Source organism: Eschrichtius robustus, chromosome 20 (genome assembly GCF_028021215.1).
Source record: "Eschrichtius robustus isolate mEscRob2 chromosome 20, mEscRob2.pri, whole genome shotgun sequence".
Lineage (NCBI taxonomy): Eukaryota > Metazoa > Chordata > Mammalia > Artiodactyla > Eschrichtiidae > Eschrichtius > Eschrichtius robustus.
In genome coordinates, this window is record NC_090843.1 from 7743351 (window position 1) to 7768249 (window position 24899).

At 56.8% G+C, this 24899-nt stretch overlaps 1 protein-coding gene and 1 non-coding gene across 10 annotated transcripts; both read right to left on the reverse strand.

The window, feature by feature from the left end:
* Positions 1 to 1877: 1877 nt before the first annotated feature.
* Positions 1878 to 24753, reverse strand: FBF1 (Fas binding factor 1). Of its 9 annotated transcripts, none has more exons than XM_068530050.1 (31): positions 24632 to 24753; positions 24132 to 24192; positions 22985 to 23068; positions 22245 to 22272; positions 21399 to 21440; positions 19278 to 19371; positions 18578 to 18638; positions 17595 to 17645; positions 15230 to 15371; positions 14616 to 14693; positions 13960 to 14079; positions 13479 to 13599; positions 13222 to 13355; positions 12517 to 12616; positions 11810 to 12247; positions 10418 to 10516; positions 9989 to 10077; positions 9764 to 9822; positions 8786 to 8941; positions 8532 to 8632; positions 8199 to 8405; positions 7387 to 7494; positions 7166 to 7305; positions 6963 to 7081; positions 5511 to 5633; positions 5240 to 5425; positions 4615 to 4791; positions 4397 to 4534; positions 4178 to 4295; positions 3644 to 3753; positions 1878 to 3046 (listed from the first exon to the last, which is right to left on the reverse strand). In XM_068530050.1, exons 3-31 carry the CDS (start codon positions 22985 to 22987, stop codon positions 2963 to 2965), a joined length of 3426 nt encoding a protein of 1141 aa, XP_068386151.1. In that variant the 5' UTR covers positions 22988 to 23068; positions 24132 to 24192; positions 24632 to 24753; the 3' UTR covers positions 1878 to 2962. The 9 variants fall into 9 exon arrangements, with proteins under 9 accessions (XP_068386151.1, XP_068386152.1, XP_068386150.1 ...); XM_068530051.1 differs by having other exon boundaries at positions 24132 to 24196; positions 24595 to 24753; XM_068530049.1 differs by lacking the exon at positions 24132 to 24192.
* On the reverse strand, positions 6532 to 6635 carry LOC137755721 (U6 spliceosomal RNA). Its single transcript, XR_011072104.1, has one exon. It is a non-coding gene; the product is annotated as a U6 spliceosomal RNA (small nuclear RNA).
* Positions 24754 to 24899: the final 146 nt, after the last annotated feature.

A 24899-nucleotide genomic window follows, 5' to 3' on the forward strand; every position in this document is an offset into this window, starting at 1 on the left:
CTGAATCCTCTTCTACATGCCTCTAAACCCACCCCCACCCCAGCCTGCCCCTCTAGAAATGAAGACTCATGGGACCTCCGGGGCAGAGGCATAGGGCTTGCTGGTCAGTCAGATGGCTGTTATTTCTCCATTATTCCTTACTTTTGAAAAACATTCCTGTTCTCTCGCTGTCCTAGAACCCTCTAAGAATGGGGCTTGCTGGGATTTTAACTGTTTGAAAGGCCTAGCAGGGATTCCCACTTGTATCAACTTGAGGCAAATAATAAACATGAATAACTCTTGAAACTGGAAGTATTAGCCCAGCCAGTGTCTTTGATCATCATTACTTTCCACCAGTATTTCTCTTTCTACAGGGAACATCTGGGTTATGACCTTGAGGAGTTGTTTATAATTTTGAAGGGAAAAAGAAAGATCAGCAGATACAGAACACTCAATCCTGTGTGCAGCTGTCTCCCGCCTGTGGCGTGGGAGAACGTTAATGAAAAGGGGGTGTGTAAGCCACCTGCCACACCTTAACGCCAGTGACAGGGATCCAGAGCAGTTACACTGGGTAATGTGTCATCGTAACTAAGTGCCTGTGGAACGTGTCTACTTGGCTGTTCCATGGGCACCCAGTTGCCCAAGACAGCAACCTGGGGGTCCGCCTCGACACGCCTTCTTTCCTGACCCTGCCTGCATGTCAGGCACCAGGTCCCTCAGTGCCACGCCCGGCGCAGTGCTTTCCCGTCTCCCCAATACCACGGCAGACAGCCTTCTGCCTGCTTCCCTGTCCCCACTCTTGCCCCCTCTGGTCGGTCTGTTCTCCACCCAAAGCCACAGTAGTTTTTCTAAAACACAAAATGGTTCCACCCTGTTTAAAACCCTTCAATGAACACCCATTTGCCCTGAAGATAAAAATTCAAACTTTAACAAGGTATACAGAGCCTCGTCGACCTGCCCCCTAATTCTAAACTCATTCCCGTTGGGTCTCCCTGCACCCTCCCCCAACATGTGCCTGTGATCACCCACATATCTGTCAGGTGATTGCTTAAATGCCAGCTGCTCCCAGGCTGTGCCCAACCTTAGACCCACCTCCGGCCCTTCACACAGGTGGGAATTCGTTAAGTGTGTGTTGAGAGGATTGAATTCCAAGCTTCAACAAGGCTTCTAATGGGACACGAATGCGTCCCTCCTGTGTGTGGGCACCACCCCAAGCAGCGGCTTGGGGATCTTCTACTTCACAGAAGCACCGTGTGCAGCACGCTTTTCTAGAAGGAGCCAGCAGTGATGTGGCTGAGCGCCTGGGGCTTCGGAATCTGTCCAAGCAGAACTCAAATCCAGGTTCTGCTATTTGCTGCGTCACCTTTGGCAGATTATTTAACCTCTGAGTCTCAGTCCCTTCATCTGCGAAGTAGGGGTGATAATCACACCCTTCTCCTGCCTGTGGTCCAGCCAGGGGAGTATGGGGCTGGAGAGTCCCAGCCCTGGCCAGTTTTACAGCAAATAACAGCCCGACAGAGCGAACGTTTCCAAGAAATAGGTTCAAACTCTGATGAGCCATGGCAAATTCTAAGAATCCAATCATTAAGAATATTGCAATTTAGGGAATTCCCTGGCGGTCCAGTGGTTAGGACTCTGTGCATTCACGGCTGAGGGCCCGGGTTCAATCCCTGGTCGGGGAACTAAGATCCCACAAGCCTCATGGCCAAAAAAAAAAGAGAAGAATATAGCAATTTAGTGGGTCCAAGAGGCTGTATATAAATGAGCTCCCTCTGAAAGCTGTTCTAAAAGAGCAGAGATGCACCTGTGCCCGCTCACACCCCACTCGGCATTGCCCTCTCCACCACCTTCCCGCTCCCCAGACGGTCCCCTCTGATGGGAGGTGAGAGAAGCCGCTCTAGAGGTTAATTGTGATTTTATTAGTTGAGTCCTTGGGTCTGCAGGAGACAACTACCAATCCTCCCACCCCTGTCCTGGCACCCCTCTGGCTGGCCTTGGCCCTCTGCCCACACGTGGAGAAGGGCAGAGCCCCCCACCCGGGACAGTGGCCGGGGTGTGGCCCCTCATGGTCCTCGGCGCTCTGTATCCTCCCAGGCAGGGGCTCTCGCTGTCATCTTCGTTCCCACTGGCCGGGGTTTTGTGGCAAGTGAACAGCGTGGAGAAAAGCCTTCTGTCCCTCCCCACACCCCACTGTCACCCGCAGCCCCCTCTTTGCCTCTGGGGAACGCATTAGAAGAAGCGGATGAGGCCAGCATCTGTGCTAGTGAGTCCGCTGCCCCGGCAGCTGGGAACGAGGCAGCTGGGAACGAGGCGGGGGCTTTGTGCACCAGCCTGGGAGCAGGGAGGGCTGGCTGAGTCCCAAGGGCAGGTCAGTCTGTGAGGTAAAAGCCGCCGGGCACGGCGCCCTCCCTGCCCCTGCAGCACCTCCCACCCCCTCCGCCAGGAGGCTAGAAGGCTCTTGAAGATTTGCGGCCTGACTCTACGTCCCCATCAGGGAGGAGACCCGGCGCTCCCTCTGCTGGCCTCTCAGGCAGGGAGGGCAGCAGGCTCCTTGTGGCAAGGGAGTCGAGAAGACCCCCCGCCTCAGAAGAGGCCCAGGCGAAAAGATCCCCAGACCATCGATGGGCTGAGGGGCCGAGGGGTCCACAGAGCCCAGTCAGACGCTGGGCCCTGAGCCGGACGTCTGCGGGGCAGGAGCACCGGTGCTGTCGCTGACGGTGTCGTGGGGCTGAGATGGCCTCAGCCTCGCGTCTCCCCAGAGGCTGCTGCCTCCTGGGGAGTCTGAGAGGCACGGGGGCGCCTGCCTGCCCCCCCGTGGGCCGGAGCGTCGGAAAGAACGCGCTGGCACCCCGTCCACGGGAGGAGCTGTAATCAGGCCCTGGGCGTTGCAGGGCTCTCCCCGGCGCCCCTGCTCGGCGCTGGCGGCCAGCGGGCAGTGGGACGGTTCTAGAGTCAGGCCTCTGCTGAGGAGGCAGTGGGGCCTTCAGGCTGAATGCGACGTCATGTTGTAGGAGGCTTTCTTCAGGGTCTCCAGGAAGAACTGTTCGTTCTCCAGGAAGTCACGGTCCTGAAAGGCAGAGCTGAGTGAGCTGCCACCCTCTGGTTCCCTCCTGCCCCCGCTTCTGCGCACAGGGACGCTGGGTTGCTGGACTGAGAGTGAGGTGGACCCTGGGTGCCAGCCGAGCAGCCCTCCCTCGGGGACCCTCTCGCCTACATCCCGGCTCAGCCTGGCTCTGGGAGTCAGTGGGGGAGGGAGGGGCAGGGAGCGAGCACGCGCACTGGAGTGAGACGCCAGCTCTCACTCGCGGTGGGGCCCCTTGTTCGCACGGACTTCATCCCTCTAAGCCTGTCTGTAAACTGGAGAAAATAACATTACCTGCCATGTAGGGCTGTGGGGGGGTAAAAGCTTATCAGGCACGGCACAGAGCCTGGCACGTAGGAAATGCTCCATCAGTGACTCGGTGAGCATCTCTGAGACGTGTCCTCTAAGCAATCTGCGCTGCTGCCCTCCTCCAGGGGGTGGGCTCAGCCCTCCCCGGGGCCAGGCCGTGCTCCCTCCTGCCTCTGCCAGAGATGCTTGTCCCCAGTGTGAACACGAGGAGCCCTAAGTCCAGGGGGAGTGGGCGGGCCTGGACCAGGGCGGCGTCTGCTCTGGGAAGCTCACCTGCTCAGCTGTGTGTTTCAGCAGCACCAGCTTGGCGTGGAGGTGCGAGGGGCCCAGGCCGGCTGGCAGCTGGCTGCACTGAGGAGTGGGGCGGGCAGGAGCCACGATGGCTGTAAAGGCCGAGGAGGACGGAGTCAGGGACTGCAGCGCTCTAGAGCCCCTGAGCCACAACTTCTGAGCACGTATGCCACAACTACTGAAGCCCGCGCGCCTAGAGCCCATGCTCCGCAACAAGAGAAGCCACCGCAATGAGAAGCCCGCGCACCGCGACGAAGAGCAGCCCCCGCTCGCCGCAACTAGAGAAGCCCGCACCCAGCAACGAAGACCCAACGCAGCCATAAATAAATAAATAAATAAACAAACAAACAAACAAACAAACAAACAAACAAACCACAACAAAAAAAACCCAAGATGACTTTAAAACCCAGCTGCCCCCTAACTTGAGCACACAGGAGGCGTGGGCAGGGTGCTGCTGGCCCTGTCCTGCCCAGTGGGCCGGCTGAGCCGATGTCCCACCCTCCTGGAGCCACTTACCACTCAGGCCGGAGGCTGCCGGGCCCTGGGCCCTGGAGAGCAGCCCCACGGGCCCGGAGGGCAGGTCCTGTCGGATACGATCCAGCTGCAGCCGCTGCTGGGCCAGACTCAGGTGCTCCTGTCCCCGTCCCCCCAGAGAGGACACAGCTGTGAGGGCAGAAGGCTGGGGGCAGGGATGCCCTGGGAGGCGGGGGGAGCGGGAGCCAGGAAGAGCCTTGCCTGGTGCACGTGCCGCTCCTGCTGCCGCAGCCGCTCCTGCTGCTGCTGCACCAGCTGCAGCCGGGCCTGCTGCTCCGACTGCACCTGCCGGGCCTCGCGCAGTGCCCGCTCCCCCTCCTCGTACTTCTGCGAGGCCACCTGCGGGGAGGCCGCCTGGGTCAGCTGGGCCGGCTGGGGTGGGGGCACTGCCCACGCCCAGGGGCTGAGCCGCTGGGCACCTGGCTCAGGCGCTCCACCTCCTCAGCGCGCAGCCTGATGCGCTGGGCGGCGGCGCCGACCCTCTCCTTCTCCAGCCGCAGCTCCTGGCGCTCCTGTTCCAGAGCCTCCCTCTCGGCCGCCAGCTGGTCCTCTTTGGCCCGGAGCTCGCTCGCCCTGACCTTCAGCTCTGCCTGTTCCTGGAGACAGGAAAGCCTCTCTGCAGTCTCCTCCCCGGAGTTGAACTGGGCTCTGCTCAGGGTTCCGAGGACCCGCTGGCCTCCCTGCCTCATCGCTGTGGCTCGGCTCCGCCCTGACTCTGGGAGGAGGTGGTGGGAGACCTGGGGCCAAGCCCCGCTGCAGCCCCTCGCCCCTGCGCTCAACTTCTCGGAATCCGATTTCTAGAATATCTAAGTCATGGGAACGTGATGAGGAGTAAATGAGCAAATGTGTCTAAAGTACCTGCGATGATACAATAAAAGGAAGTAGTTATTATGATTACTGTTGTTTGAATTCCTATACTCGTTGTTACCGCTGCGCTCTTTGCTGAGCTGACGCATCCTGACCGAGGAGCAGTGAGGCCCCGGGGTGGGGAGAGGCGCAGGGCTGCCTGGGCTTCCCGCTGTCCGGGGAGGCTCTGGGTCTTACCTTGGCCAGGCTGACGAGGGTGCCCTCCCGCTGGGTGTCCACCTGCAGCGCCCGCTCCGCCTCACGCTCGGCCCGCTCCTTACTCAGCTTCTGCTGTGCAAAGAACTCGGCCCACTCGGCCGCCAGGCGCCGCCGCTCCTCCCCACACTTGTGCATGACGGACTTCTGCTCCTCCAGCAAGGCACTCTGGGGCGAGGGCGTGAGGGCACGGGGTGAGCATCCCTGGGCGCGGTGGCGGGGACAGAGCTGACCGTGGTGTGGCTGGACTCACCTTGGCCCTCTCCAGCTCCTCCCGCTCCATGGCCATCTGCTGGACCATGACCTTCCTCTGCTCCTCCAGAGCGCGCTGCGCGGACTCGGCCTTGGACTGCTCGGCATTCACCCGCCAGCGTTCCTGCGGGCCGGGCAGGGTCAGGGCTGAGAGCTCGTGCCCCTGGAGGCTCCGCCTGCCCCCAGTCAGGCCTGAACGTGCCCTGGGGAGCTGTGCAAACCGCCCTCATCTGGCTTCTCCCACAAACACATCCTTTCCTGAGCGGTGAAAATGGGACGGAGCCTGAGGCCTGCCAGGGCCCAGCCGCTGGGATCAACCGTGCTGAGGCTAATGGCTCGGGAACCGCTGCTGAGAGAGGCACCTCGCGGCTCCAAAGGGCCAAAGAACAGCAATATCCCTGCTCCCTGAATCGCCAACTACAGCACTGCCTGCCTGTCTCTTGTCATCCAACAGGGAAAGAGCACCAGGGTGGGCATGACACCGTATGCCAGGGGACTCGGGGCACACACAAGCCTGGCCCGAGGCAGGCGCTGAATAAAGCACCGAACGAAGGGCTGAATAAATATGGTTCACGATGTAAAAACGTCTATGTCTACATAACTGTCTACAGGATATATGTGATGTCATCAATGGCTATCTCTGGCTAGTGGGTAATTTTTATTTTCTTTATTGTTGCCTGTTATTTTAGTTTTTTCAGTGAGATGTATCATAACCTTGTACAAAAAAGGAAAAGGTATTATTATTATTTCTGAATTCATCAAATATTTATTGGATCAATTCCATCAGGGATTGCTTTTTTGTTTGGCATAAGGTAGGGGTCAATTTGAGTTTTTTCATAAGTACAGCCAATTGTTTTATTTTTTAATTTTAATTTTTTTTTTGCCGTGCTGCCCAGCTTGTGGGATCTTAGTTTTCTGACCAGGGATCGAACCTGGGCCCACTGCAGTGAAAGCATGGAGTCCTAACCCCTGGACTGCCAGGGAGTTCCCCATAGTACAGCCAATTGTTTAAGCACACTTATTAAAATATGCAACACCTCACGAATTTGCGTCATCCTTGCGCAGGGCCATGCTAACCTTCTCTGTGTTGTGCCAGTTTTAGTATATGGGCTGCTGAAGCGAGCACGAAAAGCCATGATTTTCTAAAGACTGAAGCTCGCTCTTATACACGGAAGATATGTAGGGAGTTTAAATACGTTATCCGTTACAGCTCAGAAGGCAAGAGCACTTCTCCTAAAGTCACAGGCATCCCTGATGAGCAGGTAGGAGCTGGATGGGGTGGGCCTGGGGCGCTTCTGGAGGTGGGGAGGTGGGAGCCCCTGCAGAGGCAGGAGAGGGCAGGAGAGACATTCCAGAGGAAAGTCCCGAGGCCGAGGAGGCGAGGTCAGAGTACAGCTGCCATCCCCTGGGTGCCCGGGGGAGACAGGCCCTGCGGCAGGAGGATGTGCCCCACCTGCTCCAGCAGCCGGCTCTGCTCGCTCAGGCGCGCCTCCATCTTCCCGATGACCTCCTGGAGCCGGCTCCGCTCCTCCTCCATGTCCCGCTGCTGCCGGCTCAGCCTCTCCTGCAGCGCTGGGGGCGGCCCACAGGGCACTCACTGCCCGCCCCCCTTCCCACAACGGGGGACAGGAGAGAGGGACATGTGGCCTGCAGTACCTCGGAGCTGCTCATCTCGCTGCCGGATGCCCAGCTCCCGCTCCTGGGCAGTGCTGAGGTGCGAGGCCTCCACGCGGGAGGACAGCTCGTGCAGGCTGCTGGAGAACTTCTCCATCTGCTCGATGATGCCATTCAGGGACCTGCGGGGGGCTCAGGTCACGAAGGCCCGTGGACCCCAGCACTGCCGCGCCAGGTGGGCAGGGCCTGGATGGCGCGCCTACCGCGTATGGGAGGTGGCGCTGGTGACGGCGTCGATCTCCCGGTCCTTCAGCAGCTTCAGCCGCTGCAGCTGCTCCTCGTGGTCCTTGCGCATCTCCAGGATGGAGGCCCTGGGGGACAGTGGGGAGGGCGGGGCAGTGAACACCGGGGGCAGCTCTGCGTGGCAGGGGCGTGCCTCCGGGTGGTCCATGCTCCGTGGGCCTCTCCTCCCCATCTCCGGGCACTGCATCACTTTCCCCGGCTCCTCTGCCTTATCTGTCCTGGTGCCTCAATGCCACATCCACTCTCTGGGGGCAGATTGCTTGTTTTTCAGCAAAGGACACTCGACAGGTGTGCCGACAACCCTTTCGTGTCTGGCCAATCTGAGCCGTGTGAAAAGGCCTGCTCTGCCCCCGTCGGCCAACTCCCTCACGTGCTTTTTCTGAGTTTTGCTCTCATCTAGAAAGGTAACAAGATCAACACGCCAGGCACGACCTTTTCCAGGGCCAGTCTAGTGACTAGACTCGAGAAGTCCGGCCGGTGAGTGGGTTAACCGGTGCTGAGTTAGCCCTTGGGTTGCTTGCTGCTGCCAGGCCCTGCCCGAACAGCTAGTGACCTTGGGCCCTGCCGGTATGCCCTCCCCCCTCTGTAGGAGTGGTGGGTCCCCACTTGTGGGGCGATGGGGCAGTGAGCTCGGCCTAGGTCCTTACCCAGAAGGGAAGGGGTCAAGCCTCGGTTCAGAGGCTGCTGAGCCCATGGCTGGGGGTCTTACAGCAATTGGCTTCCTCTGGCCACCCTTGAAGGCAGCCCCCCTGCCCCCGGGCCTCCCCCTCACCGCTGCAGCTCCCGGAGCCGCTCCATCTCCTGGTCCTTCTCCTGCGCGGTGGCCGCCAAGCGCCGCTGGTGCTGGGCTGTGAGCTCGGCGCGGGCCTGCTCGGCCTCCTGGCAGCGCGACAGGTACTGGGCAGACAGCTCCTCATTCTCTCTCCGCAGCCGCTCTTCCCGTTGCTGGTACGATGTTTCTAGCACCTTGACTCGGCTCCTGCCAACAGCACACCCAATCGCGGGGCTCAGGAGGTGACAGCGGCCACCCGAAGGGCCTCTCAGAGCACGGGAGCTGGGGCCGGCCGTGTGCCACCGGAAGTCCGGGCCGGAGGAGCGGGGGTACCTGTGGGCGCTGTCGATGAGCTCCAGGTCCGCCTGGTGCCTCTGCTGCAAACTTTCCAGCAGCAGCTGGTGCTGTGTCCGCTCCAGCTCGAGTTTCCGCACCTGGGAGATGGCGGGAGGGACGGTGTGTGTGTGTGTGTTGTTGGGGGGAGGTGGCGGGGTCCCTTAGACCGCCTGGGGAAGCCGTCCAGCCCTCACGTGGCCCGCTCCCACTTCAGCCCTGCCCCAGGAGCCGGCTGCCCCTCTGCCCCGCACCTGGGCCTCGAGCTCCGCCAGCCGGGCCTGACTCTGCAGGAGGTCGGCCTGGAGCTCGGCAGTGCCTCTCTGAAGCTGAGCCTGTGCCGCCAGGAGCTGCTGCTGGTATTCGGAGCCGGGCAGCAGGCTCCGGGCCAGGGACTCTGGGAGCATGCACTGGAGGAGAAGGGGAGGGATGGTCCCTGTTAGGTAGGGGACAGGGTCTCAGCTGAGCTCACCTACCTCTGGCCCTCACTCACTGGACCTCCCAGGCCCTGTGTCTGATCTGTGGCTGTAGACGGGGACAAGCTCGTGACACCGAGAGGCCAAGGATGAGGCCCAGGAGAGTCAGATGGTCACTGCCCCTCCCCTCGCAGGTCTCGTTGGGGAAAATGAGTCCCCCTTCCGCCCTCAGAACAACATCCTCCCAGCAAGGGTTCCAGATCCCTAGATGAACAGCCGAGCCCCAGCAGAGCCTTAGCTACAGCAAAAGGTTATGACCCTGGCCCTCTCTGTCAGGCCTGAAGTCCCAGTGTAGACAGCTGCTCTGGTTCCTGCAGGCTGCCCACCACCCACCGTCTCCAAGGCACTTCCGGGTTACCCGGGAGGTGCCCCCGTGGGGCCAGTCCTCCTCAGGCCCAGGGGTCACAGGCGCCGCTGCACCTGGGAAACAGAGGCGGTGCAGTGGGAGGATGGCAAGGATGGAGGAGGCTTTCTAGACAGAGCATCAGGACACCTGCAGCCCTGCTTTCTGATTAGAGCATTCCCAGCTGCCCCACCTGGGTGCCACCTCACTTCCCTACCGGTGCTGGCAAATTCGCACCCAAACCTGCCCGGGAGCGGCACGGAAAGTGCTGGTGGGGAGCGCCGGGGGAGCTAGCTGATAGCACGATGCGTGCCTCCCAGCAGTTTGTCAGGTTTGGCAGGTGGTGCGCCTCTGGGCACATGAGAATTGTTCCATGGGCCCGAAACCTACACCTGCTGGTTCACCCTCCCTACCTGGACAGGCACAGAGAGCCCTGGGGGTTCCTGGGAGCCTGGGAAACCAACTGCAGGCTCTGAAAAAGCAACAGCAGAGAAATGAGCAGGAGCTGCAGCGAGGCCCCGCGGGCTGGGTGTGTGCTCGGGAGAGCCCAGCTTCTCTCGTCTGCCGGGGCCCCCGAAGGAAGCTCTCAGAGTCTCTCCTCTACCCAGTTACACCCCTGGAACAAAGAGAACACAAACCAGTGCCGGAGCAATCTCCAGGGGCTGTTCCCCTCTTTGGGTCACCCGCATGGAGGGCCAAGGCAGCGGGGTTCCAAGTCACAGGGGACCTGAGGACACAGGAATGGGGGTGGCAAGCTGAAGAGCCTTCTGTGTAGGATGCCAGGAGAAGGGGAGGGTTGGCCCAGCAGGAAAGGAAAATGTCAGGTTCCAGTCATTGACTGGAAAGGCCTGGAGGCTGGCAGTTTACTAAGAGTGAGGTCTCAGTTGGGAAAAGGGGACGGGGACCCAGCTTCGGGCCCCTTACTCCGTGGGCCTGCTACGTGGTCTGGGATACCACACGCCACACTGACCACGTGGAGCCCAGCACAGCCGTCCGCCGCTCTAGGGAAGGAGGCCCGGGCCGCCCTGCCGCACCTCACCTACCCGCAGCCCCCGCCATGAATGTACCCTGAGGCGGCAGGCCGGGCGGGCGGCCTCTGTGCTGCCGTGCCTGGGGTCCCCCCGGCGGCTGCTGGCTCGAGCCCTTGGGTGCCGGCAGCAGGCTGGCTGAGGAAGTAAATGTTAAAGTGAAGGAGGCAGAAGGTCCGGGTCAGGCTGGACCGAGACGGGCTGGGACAAAGCCCACGAGTGAAGCTGTGTGGCCGCCCCTCTTCCCGCCCTCCCTCAGCCTTCCTCCTGTTCCTGCCGTCCCGTCTTGGTAATTCTCCTCCCAAGTCTGAGCGCCTGGCCTTCCGTACCCCGTCCTGGCCTCAGTGCTCACTGGGACCACCTGATGATGTCCAAGGAGCGACCACGGGCCTGTTACGGGCAGCAAGGCCGCGCTCTGGTCCACGCAGCTCGCTCAGCTTCGACGGAGGGCCTGCTCGGCCTCCCGCCGGCTCCAGCACCCTTTGGGCTCCTCTCTTCTCCTGTCTGTTGTTCCCCCTTGCTTCTCGGCTCTCGGGGTCACCTCGGTTTCAGGTCCAGGTCCAAACCGCCCTCCTCATTCACCCCAACCCCAGGGCTGGGTGACACCCCTGGCCTGTCACACAACCGCCCCCTCACCTCCCCTTCGGTCCAGCCGCATAGCGTCCTGCTGCTTCCTTTGGACAGTCCCGGCCTCGCCCGCCCCCTCGGGGCCGCTTGCTATCCCCGCCCCCCCCACATTCTGCGGCCTCCCCTAGGAGCCACCTCACAGCCATGGTCTTCTCGAACACTCCCCAAGAGCACGGGTGAGTCCCAACCCGCGCACGCATTGCCTGCTTTAGCCTGGTCAGCAGAGCAATTGGGCACCGGGTGTCCCGCCAGCCCGAGGGCGCTGTGGACGGAGCCCCTGCTCAGAGGCACCGGGATGGCCGTGTGTTTGCCATAAGGGTGCCCTCGGTCTCCTGCCCGATCAGGTCGGCACCTGTCCCCACAGCAGTCAGGGCGTGAGCGTCAGCAGCCCCCCAGCTCCCTCGTGTTTTCACCTGAGCAAAGGCAGGGAGCTACACACTCTCCCCAGCACCTAAAGAAGGGGAGAAGCACGGCTAAGAGGTGGTGCCCTGCTCTGAGGCACCGAGGCGGCAAGGTCCTCCTTCCGCTAGAGACAGCAGCCCTGGGACTTCGTTGGTGGCACAGTGGCTAAGACTCCGCGCTCCCAGTGCAGGGGGACTGGGTTTGATTCCTGGTCAGAGAACTAGATCCGACATGCCGCAACTAAGAGTTCGCGTGCTGCAACTAAAAAAGATCCCGCGTGCCTCAACGAAGACCCCGCACGTGGCAACAAAGATCCCGCGCGCTGCAGCTGATACCCGGCACAGCCAGATAAATAAATATTAAAAAAAAGAAGAGAAAAGGGACAGCAGCCCAAGCCCCTACCTGTCGGAAGGCAGCGCCCCTACCGAGTGCTGGCCCTTACAGGCTACGTCGTGCTCCTCTCCGGCCAGACCCCGGGACTGCTTCCGAGACAGGGCGTGGCTCAGCCAGTCCCCCGCCTCCTCCTTCTCAGACGCTCCTGGCTGGGAAGGCTGGCTGCCTTTGGCAGGAGAACCGGTACCCTCGGCTGGTGGCTTCGCCCCCAAGGAGGGCAGCCCGGCCGGGGCAGAGTGGCGGCTGGGAGCAGAATGCTGGCTGGCGGGAGGGGGTCCCCTCCGAGCCTCCCTGGTCGGGGAGGGAGGGAGCAGGTCCAAGCCTTCGTCCTTGAGGCCCAGCCAGTCGGCACCTCCCCTCCTGGGCTGGGTGGGGCTGGATGCTGCTGGGGTGCTCTGTCTGGAGCCTGGTTCTGCCTTGGGGTCTGTGCCGCCTTCAAAGAACCTACTTCAAGACAGAGGAGTGGGGGGTCTAAGGCGGGGCAAGCAGCCTCTCCCAAGAGCCCCCTGACTGGCCTTTCCCTCCACTGCTGGGGGTGACTATGGGGCCCATGCTAAGAAGTCGCGATGCCCGGGGCCCTGCACAGCCAGAGCCGCGGCAAGCTGAGTGGTGTCCGTAGAACACCATGAACACCCACGAAAGACATCTTGGATTCCGCCCATTTTCCCAGCGGGCAACCTGCCCCCAAGGCCGAGCTCCTCGCAGGCCCCGCTTACCTGACGGACTGCCGGCGGGACTGCCGGCCCTCGGAGGAGCCCACGGTGGGCTGATAGGCCCCAAAGGTGAAGTCCTCGTCACCCCCGGTGTCTTCTTTGTCTGCGAATGAAGGACCCTGTGATCTAGAGCAGGGCGACTCAAACTCTTCTTCCGTAGCTGCAGAACTCTTTGTTTAAGAAAAGCTGAGCTGGCAGCTTGATGGGCAAGACGAGCGATAGGGAAGCCGCTGTGGGGAAAGCAGGGTGAGCGGCTGGGCGTCTGCCAGCAGCTGAGGCTCCAGCCTACAAAACATCACCCAGGAGCTGCGAAAAGTGCACCGGCGGGCCTGCCCCAGACCCCCTGCAGGTGAGGCCGAGTGAGCCGTGCGTGCCACGAGGGTGATTCCCAACAGATGGCCCGCGGGCCGACGCTCTGAACGGAGGGACACTGGTCCAGGGCAGTGTTTTTCAAACTGTGAGCTGCCGCCTATTAGCAGGTGGAAATACTAATTTAATGAGTCGCAACCAACGTATTTATGAGTCAAAGAGCACATAAATAAGTGTTGCACGTGGTGATTATTATTTCCTGACATTTTTGGTCTCAGTTATAAACGTGAATAACTAAATGTGTGTCATGATGTAAAGCTTATTTCTTATTATGGCTTGTGGTAAAACCCTGTTCTGGGGGTCCACTCCCCACCGCCCCTGCCCCACACGCTTCCTCACCCTGTGGCCGCTGATACTTCTTGTCTAGCTTGAATTCCCTGTGCTCCCCGGTGCCCGGACGGGCCAGGAGTTTGGCGGCAGTGCCCCGACCCAGCAGCTCATCCAGCTTGGAGCGGGCAGGGAGGCGCCCCTCCCTGCAGGATGGGACATAGGGCAGGTACCTGTGAACACGAGGGGCTCCTGGAGGGCCCACACTGTACCCTCCCTCTCGCTTTTCCCTGGCCGGGGAGGGACTGTCCGCTCACAGGGACCCTTACTGGTCTCCCGTGTGCCTCCTCTCTGCTTTGGGGCTGTCTCCAAACCCCAGGGTGGCCATGATGTCGTCTCCATCGTCAAAGAGCAACTCTTCTTTCTTTCGGACCGGAGTGTTCCCAGGAGCTAGAGGGATAGAGGGCCCTAAGGGACAGAACACAGGGCACAATGCCCACAGCCTTCTGGCCCGCAACGGTGATGTTTGAATGGGTCGAGGGGGGCGTTTCCCTGCAACCCTGGCCTTTGGGTGGAAGGGCGGGCATGGCAGTGTCTGGTCTGCCCACAGCACCCAGCTTCCCCGGCCCCACTCCCACAGCCCCAACTCCCGGGCTCGTGCATCCCCCCTCCCCGTTCCCAGAGACTGATAACCTCTTGGTCCAGGATCTGAGACCTGTGGTCCCTGCCTGGTGGGGTGTCTGGCTCTGCACCGGAAAGTTCAGTTAGCCAACTGCACCTGCCCCAGGATGGGTAACACGCCCACACCACCTTGATCTCTGGCCGGGGCTGGGCTCTTTACGGAAGCTGTTTTACTCTCCGTCCCTGGCAGCTTCTTGGCGATTCCTTCCTCATCATCAGAGAGGAGTCCTGCCAACGGGTCTTCCAAGTCTCACGGCCAGAAGGGGAAGCAAAGGGAAGACTGCACACTTCGTTCAGGAAAACAAGCGCTGTGCTGTGCTAGGGGAGTTATTGCTCTACTGGAGACTCCTAGCCGCTCTGATACCTATACAAGCCGCTCGGCATCTGGGGGCCTGGGTTAGCGGGGCTCGGACACAGACCAGGCTGGGCCAGGGGAGAGGAGGCAGGGAGGGCGGCCCGGGCTTCAGGGCCTGCACTGAGGCATGAGAAGTAAAACATCCACGCATTCATGAAGGAAAAGGAACTTTTCTCCACACTTTATAAAGTCTTCAGTTTGACACCTGGCTTCTAAGTCCTTGCAAATAAGTGCCCCAGATATGCCAGCCAGTAGAACATAATTAGTCCCTCCCTGAATTCACGAGGAACAAAACCAGTGGTACCAGCTATCTGCTCCTCATCTGACATACACAGTGGCCTGGCCTCGAGCAAGCAAGCAAGCATCGCCCAGCCTACTGCACTCTCAAAACTGAAGCACCCCAGAGGTGTGACTGCAGGGCCTGTGGTACCTTCGAAGGAGAACTTCCTGTACTGATGCCCAAGGCTGCTGGGAGAGGGAGATAGCTTCTTGGTGGGAATGGCATCTCCTGCAGGGAGCAAAGAGAAGCCTAGGTCACAGGCCTGGATCTCTCCTGGCCTATGTTCTGCCAGACCAAGACTGGGACCACTGGGCTGGCGCGCACTTCTACCTGGAGGCTGAGGGCTTGTGGCCGTGGACACAGCCATGGGGTGGGTCTACACCTCTCCAGTTCTCAAACAGGCTTCTGGCCGGGAAATGTGGTCTGGAAGCTACCTCTGGCCCCCTATTCACATGTTGCTCCAACAGGGACATAGGTTTGGGAGATGCACAGGCTACCATAAAATTCTCCAGTTTAACTCAAATGGCTTCTCTGGGAGATGCCATGTTGGACTTAGAGGGACTGGAAAAGCCATAGGAAGGAGGAAAGCTCAGCCTGTCTCCCTCCCCCACTGTAAACACACTAACACACTTGCACACAGTGAGCTCCTGGCCTCTCCATCCCAGGCAGAGAAAACCCACAGGGCTGAGCGCTACCCTCTGGGCATCTGGCATCTCCCACATCCCCAGAATGCCCCTTGATTCGAGGACCTATCTCTCACTCACGTTTCTCACTGGCTGTTAACACACCAGCAGGTTTAAGAGGGCTAGGCTGCTCTTCTTTCCCAGAACCCTTTGCAGACCTTTTGCTTGAGGCTAGATTAGACTTCTTCAGACCCAGGAGATCAGCATCCATTTCATCCAGATCCTGGAAAAGCAGGAAGGAGGGAGGAATCCCCACAGGTGCTCAGCCAGCGGGTGCTAAACACCCTCATGCTCTGAGCAGCCTGGTGAGGATGTTGCCTGCAGCTTCCATGTGGAACAAACGGGGACTTGGGGTGGGGGACTGACCCCGACAGGGTCACAGAACAAGGACAGAGGCAGGGCCAAAGCCCTAAGACTCCACATGGTCCATCTCAGATAAGCTGAAAGGTCTCAGGTTGGTACTCCTATCAGCCCCACTGGCAGCTCCTGCCTTGATGCTAGAATGAGAGGGTGCCTAAAACCTGCTTTCAGCAGCTTCTCACAAAGGCTTAGCAAATGTCAAAGCTATTTGCAGTAGAAACGAAACAGCAGGATCCTGCGGTTTAAGACTCCCCAAGGGACTCCCACTGGGCAGTGAGAAGGGACCTGAGGCAAGAAGATAACCCTCCGTCCAAAGTCAAGAAAAATTTGATCTCAGGAATTCCCTGGTGGTCCAGTGGTTAGGACTCCGCGCTTCCACTGCAGGGGGCCCGGGTTCAATCGCTCCCTGGTCAGAGAACCAAGATACCGCAAGCCGAGCAGCTTGGCCAGGGGGAAGAAAAAAAAAAAAAAAAAGGGGGCTTCCCTGGTGGCGCAGTGGTTGAGCGTCTGCCTGCCAATGCAGGGGACACGGGTTCGAGCCCTGGTCTGGGAAGATCCCACGTGCCACGGAGCAACTGGGCCCGTGAGCCACAATTACTGAGCCTGTGCGTCTGGAGCCTGTGCTCCGCAACAAGAGAGGCCGTGATGGTGAGAGGCCCGCGCACCGCGATGAAGAGTGGTCCCCACTTGCCGCAACTAGAGAAAGCCCTCGCACAGAAACGAAGACTCAACACAGTCATAAATAAATAAAAGAACGTGAATTTCTTTAAAAAAAAAGCAAAACTGGGCTATTCATTTAAAAAAAAAAAAAAAGGCATGAAGAAGCCTGCAAAATACAAAGCCTTTAAAAAAAATTTTTTTTTGATCTGGATTCCTTAGCCTGCCTGGGTCAGGGGAAGCAAACTGACAACAGAGGCAGAGGTATGATAAGAATGCTATTCTGGGTCAATGAATGTTCTACGGTAAGGGCATTAAAAACCACCATAAGCAAGCTGGGAGAGGAAGACGGCCGGGGACTCCCTGGTCGCCACAAGCCCTTGGTACAGACTGGGAGCATGACGATTTTGATAAGGGCAGCTGGCGCTCCAGGGGCAGAAATGTGAGGAAACAAAAGAATGAGAAAACTATTCAGAAAAAAGGTGAGTTGGGCAAGATAACGGAACCAAAGGTAAGCAGAGTGGGTGGAGGGTTCAGCTCATGGTTCTGGGATGAGAGACTCAGAGCCCCACTCTCGACTCGTCAGAGGACTCGAGCATCGTGCCCAGGGGGCCCAGCTGCCTGGTCTTGGGGAGGAGCAATTTCAAACTGAGGTTAAAGAAGCTGATTCCGGAGCCAAGAAGGAAACAGACCCCAACCCTTCAGGGCCCCACAGGGCTGAAAGCAAGCGCTCAGCCCTGGCCTGTGGCAGCATGGGTTAACCAGAAGGGATGTGAAGCGGAGGTCAGGAGGGAAGATGCTGCCGGACAGAAGGGGAGGGAGAAAACAGGACCACTCAACGTTTTAGACCCCAGCCAGGCCACCCGAGCCCCATGAGATGGTGCTTAGGTTCAGAATTTATGTCTTAAAATTCCATTGCAAAGATCAGCTTGGGGCTTGATCTGACGAGAGGACAGCTGTACTAAAGGGGACTTGGCAGGGGATGTGAAGAGAAATCTGGAGAAGATTAAGAACAAGATTTAGGGGGGAATTCCCTGGTGGCCCAGTGGTTAGGATTCTGGGCTTTCACTGCCATGGCCCGGGTTCAATCCCTGGTGAGGGCAGCGTGGCCAAAAAAAAAAAAAAAGAACAAGATTTAGGGGAAACGGTCTCCCCCTTTCCTCATGGGGGGAGGCAGCCCCATTTCACCAGAGGCCTGTGACGTGACTGTGTCTCTGGGTGGGTGAATTTCCATAAACCAGGAAATCTGATTTATACCCAGAGGGGCAGGGAGGGCAAGAGCTCATGGATGAATGCCATTCTTGCGTGAGGTAGGGCTCAGAAATACAAATTGTAAAAGAAAAAATGAGAGGGAGAATGAAGGCTTGGCACAAAATAGTATCCCACCCCATGTCCCTGGCTCCCCGAATTGTGCAAGCTGTTTCCTCACCTTCATGGCCTGGAGCAGAGCCTGCGGGTCTGCGTCGGAGATGTCTGAAACCTACAAGACGGGAGGGTAACGAGGCGTGTTAGTCAAGGCCCGACAAAGCTCAGGGCCCTTGTCGCCTTGCTTCTGTTAGGGAAGGAGCAGAGCTGGGTCAGGGGGCATAAATTGGAGGGTCCTGCCCTCACTTGGGGCTCAGGTATTGTATGAAGTCAAGCCTGCCCAGTTGTGGACACCCAGAAAGCGCTGCCACTTTCTGGTCCTCTCAGCAGTAAGTCCACAGCCATCATAGGACTCAAATTAGGCTACTTTCCATCCACGTGATTGGACAGCGTGGAGTTTATTATGGGAAGTGCAGTAAGAAGGGGCAACATCGAGCCTAAAGCAGTTGCTCAGAGCTCTACTTTCTAGCTCATCTCACTGGCAGAAAGGAAAAGGATGTTGCTTTGGGTCCACTCAGCAGCCCTATCTATCTATCTATCTATCTATCTATCTATCTATCATCTATCTATCTATTTATTTATTTATTTATGGCTGTGTTGGGTCTTCGTTGCTGCACGCGGGCTTTCTCTAGTTGCGGCGAGCGGGGGCTACTCTTCGTTGCAGTATGCGGTCTCCTCATTGCGGTGGTTTCTCTTGTTGCAAAGCACGGGCTCTAGGCACGTGGGCTTCAGTAATTGTGGCCCGTGGGCTCAGTAGTTGTGGCTCACAGGCTCTAGAGCGCAGGCTCAGTAGTTGTGGCGCACGGGCTTAGTTGCTGCGTGGCATGGGGGATCTTCCCGGACCAGGGCTCGAACCCCTGTCCCCTGCATTGGCAGGCGGATTCTTAACCACTGCGCCACCAGGGAAGCCCCAGCAGCCCTTTTAAGAACAAACTGGCTTTGCAGGGACTTCTAAACCTCTGTGGGCAGCCCCTCGGCACAACACCCATCTCACTGTCTCTGGGGATAAGTAGGGTTGGTGAGGAGCAGGGAATGGGCCAGGCTCACCTCAGCATCAGCTCCTGCCAAGCCTGCCCTGGTGCTGAAGGCATCATCTTCCAAGAGGGACCTGCAAAGGGGCAGAGTCAGCACCCACCCACGAATGGTCCCCAGGGCACTAGATGATTCTAAGGAAGGAGAAGTGGCTTAGAGTCCAAGTGAACCTGGATAGACTCTTCTCTGGAAGAACAGAGTTGCTGAAATGAATTTCACAGGTCACCTAACGCAGTGATTTTTAAACTTTTTTAAAGCAGTAGAGCCCCTTTAAAAACAACAGGTAAGAGAGAAAAACAGAACTGCTTGGGCTAAAATGAAGGTGGAGGGCAGAGAGCTCACAAAGTGTCTCCCTATCTCGCAACTCTCAGGAGACGCTCAGGAGGACAAACACAATCTGGGAGGCACCCAACTAGGCCTATCCTCTTATTCTGAGGGTAAGAAAATTGAGGCTCAGAGAGGTTCAGGAATTGCCCAAGGTCACACAGTAAATAACCGATGTAGGACTAGAAGCCAGAACCTCCGACCTCCAGTTCAGTTCTCTTCGCACTCCTCCAGGCTCCTTCACTGCCCAGGAGCTGACGGGAGGACTGGGAGGTGGTGACACTACAAGCGGGGCCCACAGTGAGTGGAAAGTGGCGGGTGGGTAGGGGAGGGGCAGGAGCATTGGGCCTGAAATGGGGCTTGGATGCCCAGGCCAGCCCCGTGTGCTCACTTTGTTCTAGCCCTTGAGGGAGGGAGCGCCTGAGCTGCACCTGTGGCGTCTCTGGCACGTGAAGCTAGTTTAACAGGCTTCTCAGGCGGTGTCGCTGGAAAAAAAGAAAACAAAAGATGTGATTCGGTCACAGAGAACTGGAGTCAAGGGGAAAAGGATTGCAAGTTCCCCACCAAGCTGTCTCCCACACCTTCCTACTGAAAGAGGGGCCTTTTTGGAGGAAGGAAACTGGCCCTGTAGGCAGGTCCCTTAAAAACCTGAATGGGGGAGGGAGCGGTATATTTCCAAGCAGGAAGTCAACCCAACTGGTGCCAAATGAAGAGGCTACTCCAATGCCAGCGCAGCCCCATGGAAATGCAGGAACAACAAGGCACTGTCCATGGGCTTGTGCTTTGTGGGTTCTTATGGGCCAGGTCGGGGGAACCTCGGCCTTGTTGTCCCTGGTGAGCTTTGCATGACCCCGAAGCCCTGCTTCTCAGTGCAGCAGACACGGACACACAGGGTAAGGGACTAATGTCCAGAATATAGAAGGAACTCGTACAACTCAACAATAAAAATATAAATAACCCAATTTAAAAACTGGGCAGGGGTTCCCTGGTGGCGCAGTGGTTAAGAATCCTCCTGCCAATGCAGGGGACACAGGTTCGAGCCCTGGTCCAGGAAGATCCCACATGCTGTGGAGCAACTAAGCCCGCGTGCCGCAACTACTGAAGCCCATGCACCTAGAGCCTGTGCTCCGCAACAAAGAGAAGCCACCGCAATGAGAAGCCCGCGCACCGCAATGAAGAGTAGCCCCCGCTCACCGCAACCAGAGAAAAGCCTGCGCACAGCAACGAAGACCCAACATAGCCAAAAATAAACAAAATAAAATAAATTTATAAAAATTAAAAAAAACGAAAACTGGGCAAAGATCTGAATAGACCTTTCTCCAAAGATATAAACGGGCAAGAAACACATGAAAACATGTTCAGCATCATTAGTCATTAGAGAAATGCCCATGGAAATCACGAGATGCAACTTTCCACCCACTAAGATGGCTATAATCAAAATGAAAATAACAAGTATTGGCAAGGATGTGGAGAAACTGGAATCCTCTTACACTGCTGGTGGGAATGTAAAATGGTACAGTTGCTGTGGAAACTAATTTGGCGGGTCCTCAAAAAGTTAAACATAGAGTTACCATATACCCCAGTAATTCAACTCCTAAATTTACACCCAAAAGAACTGAACACATATGCCCACACAAAAACTTGTACATGGAGGTTCATAACAGCATTATTCATAACAGCCTAGCCAAAATGTGGAAGCCACCCAAATGTCCATCAACTGATGAATGACCAAACAGAACGAGATATATCATACAATGGAATATTATTGTCCAGCCATGGAAAGCAATGAAGAGAGGAATGCTACAATGTGGACAGACCTCGAAAACATTACGGAAAGTGAAAGAAGCCAAATGCAAAAGCCTCATACTGTATGATTCCATTTTATGTAAAATGTCCAGACTAGGCAAATCCATAGAGAAAGAAAGTTAAATAAGTGGTTGCCTAGGGGTGGGGGAGGGGAGAATGGGGAGTGACACTAATGGTATGGAGTTTCTTCATGGGGTGATGAAAAAGTTCTGGAATTCGACTGTGGTGATGGTTGCACAACTCTGAATAAACTAAATGTCACCGAATTGTACACTTTAAAAGAGTGAACTTCGGACTTCCCTGGTGGCGCAGTGGTTAAGAATCCACCTGCCAATGCAGGGGACAAGGGTTCGAGCCCTGCTCCGGGAAGATCCCACATGCCGTGGAGCAACAAAGCCCGTGCGCCACAACTACTGAGCCTGCGCTCTAGAGCCTGTGAGCCACAACTACTGAGCCCGTGTGCCACAACTACTGAAGCCCGCACACCTAGAGCCCATGCTCCACAACAAGACAAGCCACCGCAATGAGAAGCACGTGCACTGCAACGAAGAGTAGCCCCCGCTCGCCTCAAATAGAGAAAGCCCGTGCACGGCAACGAAGACCAAAGGCAGCCAAAAAAAAAAGAGTGAACTTTATGTGGATTTTATCTCAGTTAAAAAAAAAAGAGCAAGCCTAAATCAGGGGATTCCGGCAAAGGGGCACTTACTCTCGTCTCCCAGGAGGTCACCAAGGACATCATCGATGGAGCCTGGAACAGAAAAGGGGCCACTGTGGCTTCAGGAAGAAAGAATGGTCCTTAGGGCCTCATGTCTTGAGACCTCATCCGGGACCTCAAAGCCCTCAGAGGTTGGGACTTAGGCTTGGCTCTCTCTTCACTGGCCATGAGATGTTTTCTAACTCCTGGCAACAAGTCACAATGCTTTGTTGAAAGACCCCAGGGTGGAAATTGAAAATAACTTTCTCAAAGGATGATGAAGATTTTTCAGTAGAACCTACATTCTACGTGACACACTGGCCAACAAGCCAGTCTTCCAGACTCTGAACAAAGCCCAGATGCTTCTTTGGGAAAAGTGTTCAGGATTTCTAGGCACATATACAAGCTTCTTTCATACCAACAGTCTCCTTGTCCCCTTCCAGCTGAGCGCCCGCCCCCACCCCACCCCTGCCAAGCCGGTTTGAAGACACACCTCCTCGGCCACTTTCCGATGCAGCAAGTAGGGGAAACCCAGGTGTGAGTACTGAATTAGTTCTCAAATCAAGCTTAAGCGCCTTTACCACCCTTAACCCCAACGGTATACTTCTAGATACAAATACTTCAACAAGAAGGATTTTTTTTCCCCCAAGTCCCATCTGTTGTTTACTTCTGAATTACTCCAAGGGCCAATGAGGCAGCATAAGGAATTCCCTAGGAAAACCAAAGCTGCCTATGGGATTATGGGGAAATCAGCAAGACTCACACCGAAAACATTCAGACAGACATGTCTAAGTTATGTGTGGACCCAAAGTGGGGGAGTTATTTTTGGCCTAAGGGTGGTGTTCCATCTCCACTCACCTTTCAATCCCTTCTTGGTTTTTGGTGCCTAAAATGGGAAAAACAAATCACATTAACAAGATGAGACAGTGAACGTGTACTGAAACCAACAACGCAGACTGAACTGTTCTGCCTTTTGCCGAGTCACCAGAGGAAAAGGAGCACCAATGGCATTTATAGACAGACGCCCTTTATGGTTTCCTGAGTTTCTGAGAATAGACTCATTCAGAGCACGAAAAGGGCCCCCACTAACCAGCAGTGGACACCACTGTGGGTGCCATCCGGTGGGCAGAAGTCTCTCCTTTTCCCTCAGATTTCCAGACGCCACACGCAAACCCTCCCAGCCAGCCAGGATGTAAAGTTTCCCTCTATTCCATGTCCCTGACTCTTCAGTATCAGTGACAGACATGTAAGGATGCTTTCAGATGAACATTCAGAGGCTCAAAAGAGATGCTTGCTTACTGTTTAATAAGAAGTTTTTTTTTTTTTTTTTTTTTTCTGGCCATGCCACGTGACACGCAGAATCTTAGTTCCCTGGATCAGGGATCAAACCCGCGCCCCCTGCATTGGAAGCGTGGAGTCTTAACCACTGGACCGCCAGGGAAGTCCCATTAATAAGTTTGATATCAATGCTCCTAACCATCACTCTTCTTTGGCGCCACCCAGCCCCCCAAGTACTTCATGCAGTCAAGATCTTGGAGGTGGGAGTAGGGGTGAGGGCAGGCTCGCATTTCCACACACCTACTCTGCATTCTGCCTACCATCTCAAGGCTCTGGGGGCTGCCTGCAGCTCCTTCACAGCGCTGTCCAGCTCATTTGAATTCTGCCCATCAGGCTCATCCTCCCTAATGAAGAAAATTAAAGTGGTTGCTTAAAAATGATTTGGCTTTAACAGTGGTTGAGTCCAAGGTTGATCAAGCCTTCTCTCACTTTACCCATTCAAGAGGTCAAAACACTTCCATCAATTAAAAATTCCTTGTAGGGCTTCCCTGGTGGCGCAGTGGTTAAGAATCCACCTGCCAATGCAGGGGACACAGGTTCGAGCCCTGGTCCGGGAAGATCCCACATGCCGCGGAGCAACTAAGCCTGTGAGCCACAACTACTGAGCCTGCGCTCCAGAGCCTCCGAGCCACAACTACTGAGCCCGCGCACCACAACTACTGAAGCCCATGCACCTAGAGCCCGTGCTCCACAACAAGAGAAGCCACCGCAATGAGAAGCCCGCGCACCGCAAGGAAGGGTAGCCCCCACTCGCCACAACTAGAGAAAGCCCGCGCGCAGCAATGAACACCTAACGCAGCCATAAATAAATTAAAAAAAAAAAAATTCCTTGTAGGGTGAGCAATTCAGATGAGAAGCGAAGTGTTCTGGGTAACTTTTCTTTCTTTTCTTTTCTTCTTTCAAATATTTATTTATCTGGCTGCACCGGATCTTAGTTGCAGCATGTGGGAACTCTTAGTTGCGGTATGTGGGATCTAGTTCCCTGACCAGGGATCGAACCCAGGCCCCCTGCATCGGGAGCGCAGAGCCTTAGCCTCTGGACCACCAGGGAAGTCCCCTGGGTAACTTTTCGAGGCCTGGAGATTATTCGAAAAAAGTGCAGTGGTCCTCATCCCTTACCCTGAAAGAGAATGTGGAAAATGGCAGGTACCCATCTCAGAAAGGAGGTGGGTGCCTAGCACTATGGCCAATACACCTTCCCAGGCAACACCCATGACTACTTTCTTGGCAGCGTTCAGGGCAAAGAGCGGCTGCGAATGCTGGTTACTCCTTGATAGTATTTTCACTGTCGGTGGAAAAATTTCCCTTCACACTAACTGTAAGCCCGACTCACTCCATTAATAGAGAACTGTTTTCCCCAGAATTATCATTCTCTCCCACCCCCTCCTCAACGTTGCCAAAACTGACCTTTGGCACAGCTTGGAAGAAAGGAGTGGGAGGTGGGCTTCTCTAGTTCTCTGGTGTCGGCCTGTCTTGTTATTAGAATGCAAAGTTTATGTGAGGTTACTGTATAGGGGCCACTCTGAATGGCTGTGTTTCTTTCTCTGTAATGCAATGTTCACGGACTACAAGTCTCAACACGTTTTGTCTCTTATCACATCCAAGGGCGTCTGCCATCTCCTAGCGATCCTCTCCCAGCCTCCCAGACCGTGGGAATTTCTAAGGGAGGCTTGCAAAGGCCTCAGGGCCACAAAGACCATCGCGTCATTGCATCTGCTCAGCCAACTTCGTGCCAGGCGTTTTAAGATCCCGAGGACGCCCCTTAGTTAGGGCCCTCCCGGAATCACCCCCTCGGTCCCGAGACTCCGCGTCCCTCCATGCGCCACCCCCTCCGCGCGCCCAGCCCGTCTCGATCCCGAGCGCAACCTACGATCCTTCCAGCCCCTGAAATCCCCCCCGTTACGCGCCATTGCCCTTGGAGGGGCAGCCGCTTGGACGTGTCCCAGACATGGCCGCTGCTCCAGGCCCCACTCGAGCCCAGCTCAATCAGGCCTCCCGCTTCGGAGCCTCTAGATCGCCAATCTCTCAGTCGCCCGGCCTCCGGAAGCAAGGCGAGACGCGAAGCATTCTGGGGGTTGTAGTCCTAGGCCCGCTTACATACCGGAGCCGAGGGAACCTGGGCAGCCGAGATGAACTACATTTCCCAGGGTGGCTCGCCGAGGCCGTTAGTTGGCG

What these genes read in the sequence shown, in the direction of transcription:
- FBF1 (XM_068530052.1), bottom strand. An exon ending in AGCCCCGGCCAGAGATCAAG is followed by an intron (nt 13,600 to 13,959) that starts GTGGTGTGGGCG and finishes CTATCCCTCTAG; the next exon opens with CTCCTGGGAACACTCCGGTC. An exon ending in GAAGTATCAGCGGCCACAGG is followed by an intron (nt 12,617 to 13,221) that starts GTGAGGAAGCGT and finishes CTTCATTCGCAG; the next exon opens with ACAAAGAAGACACCGGGGGT.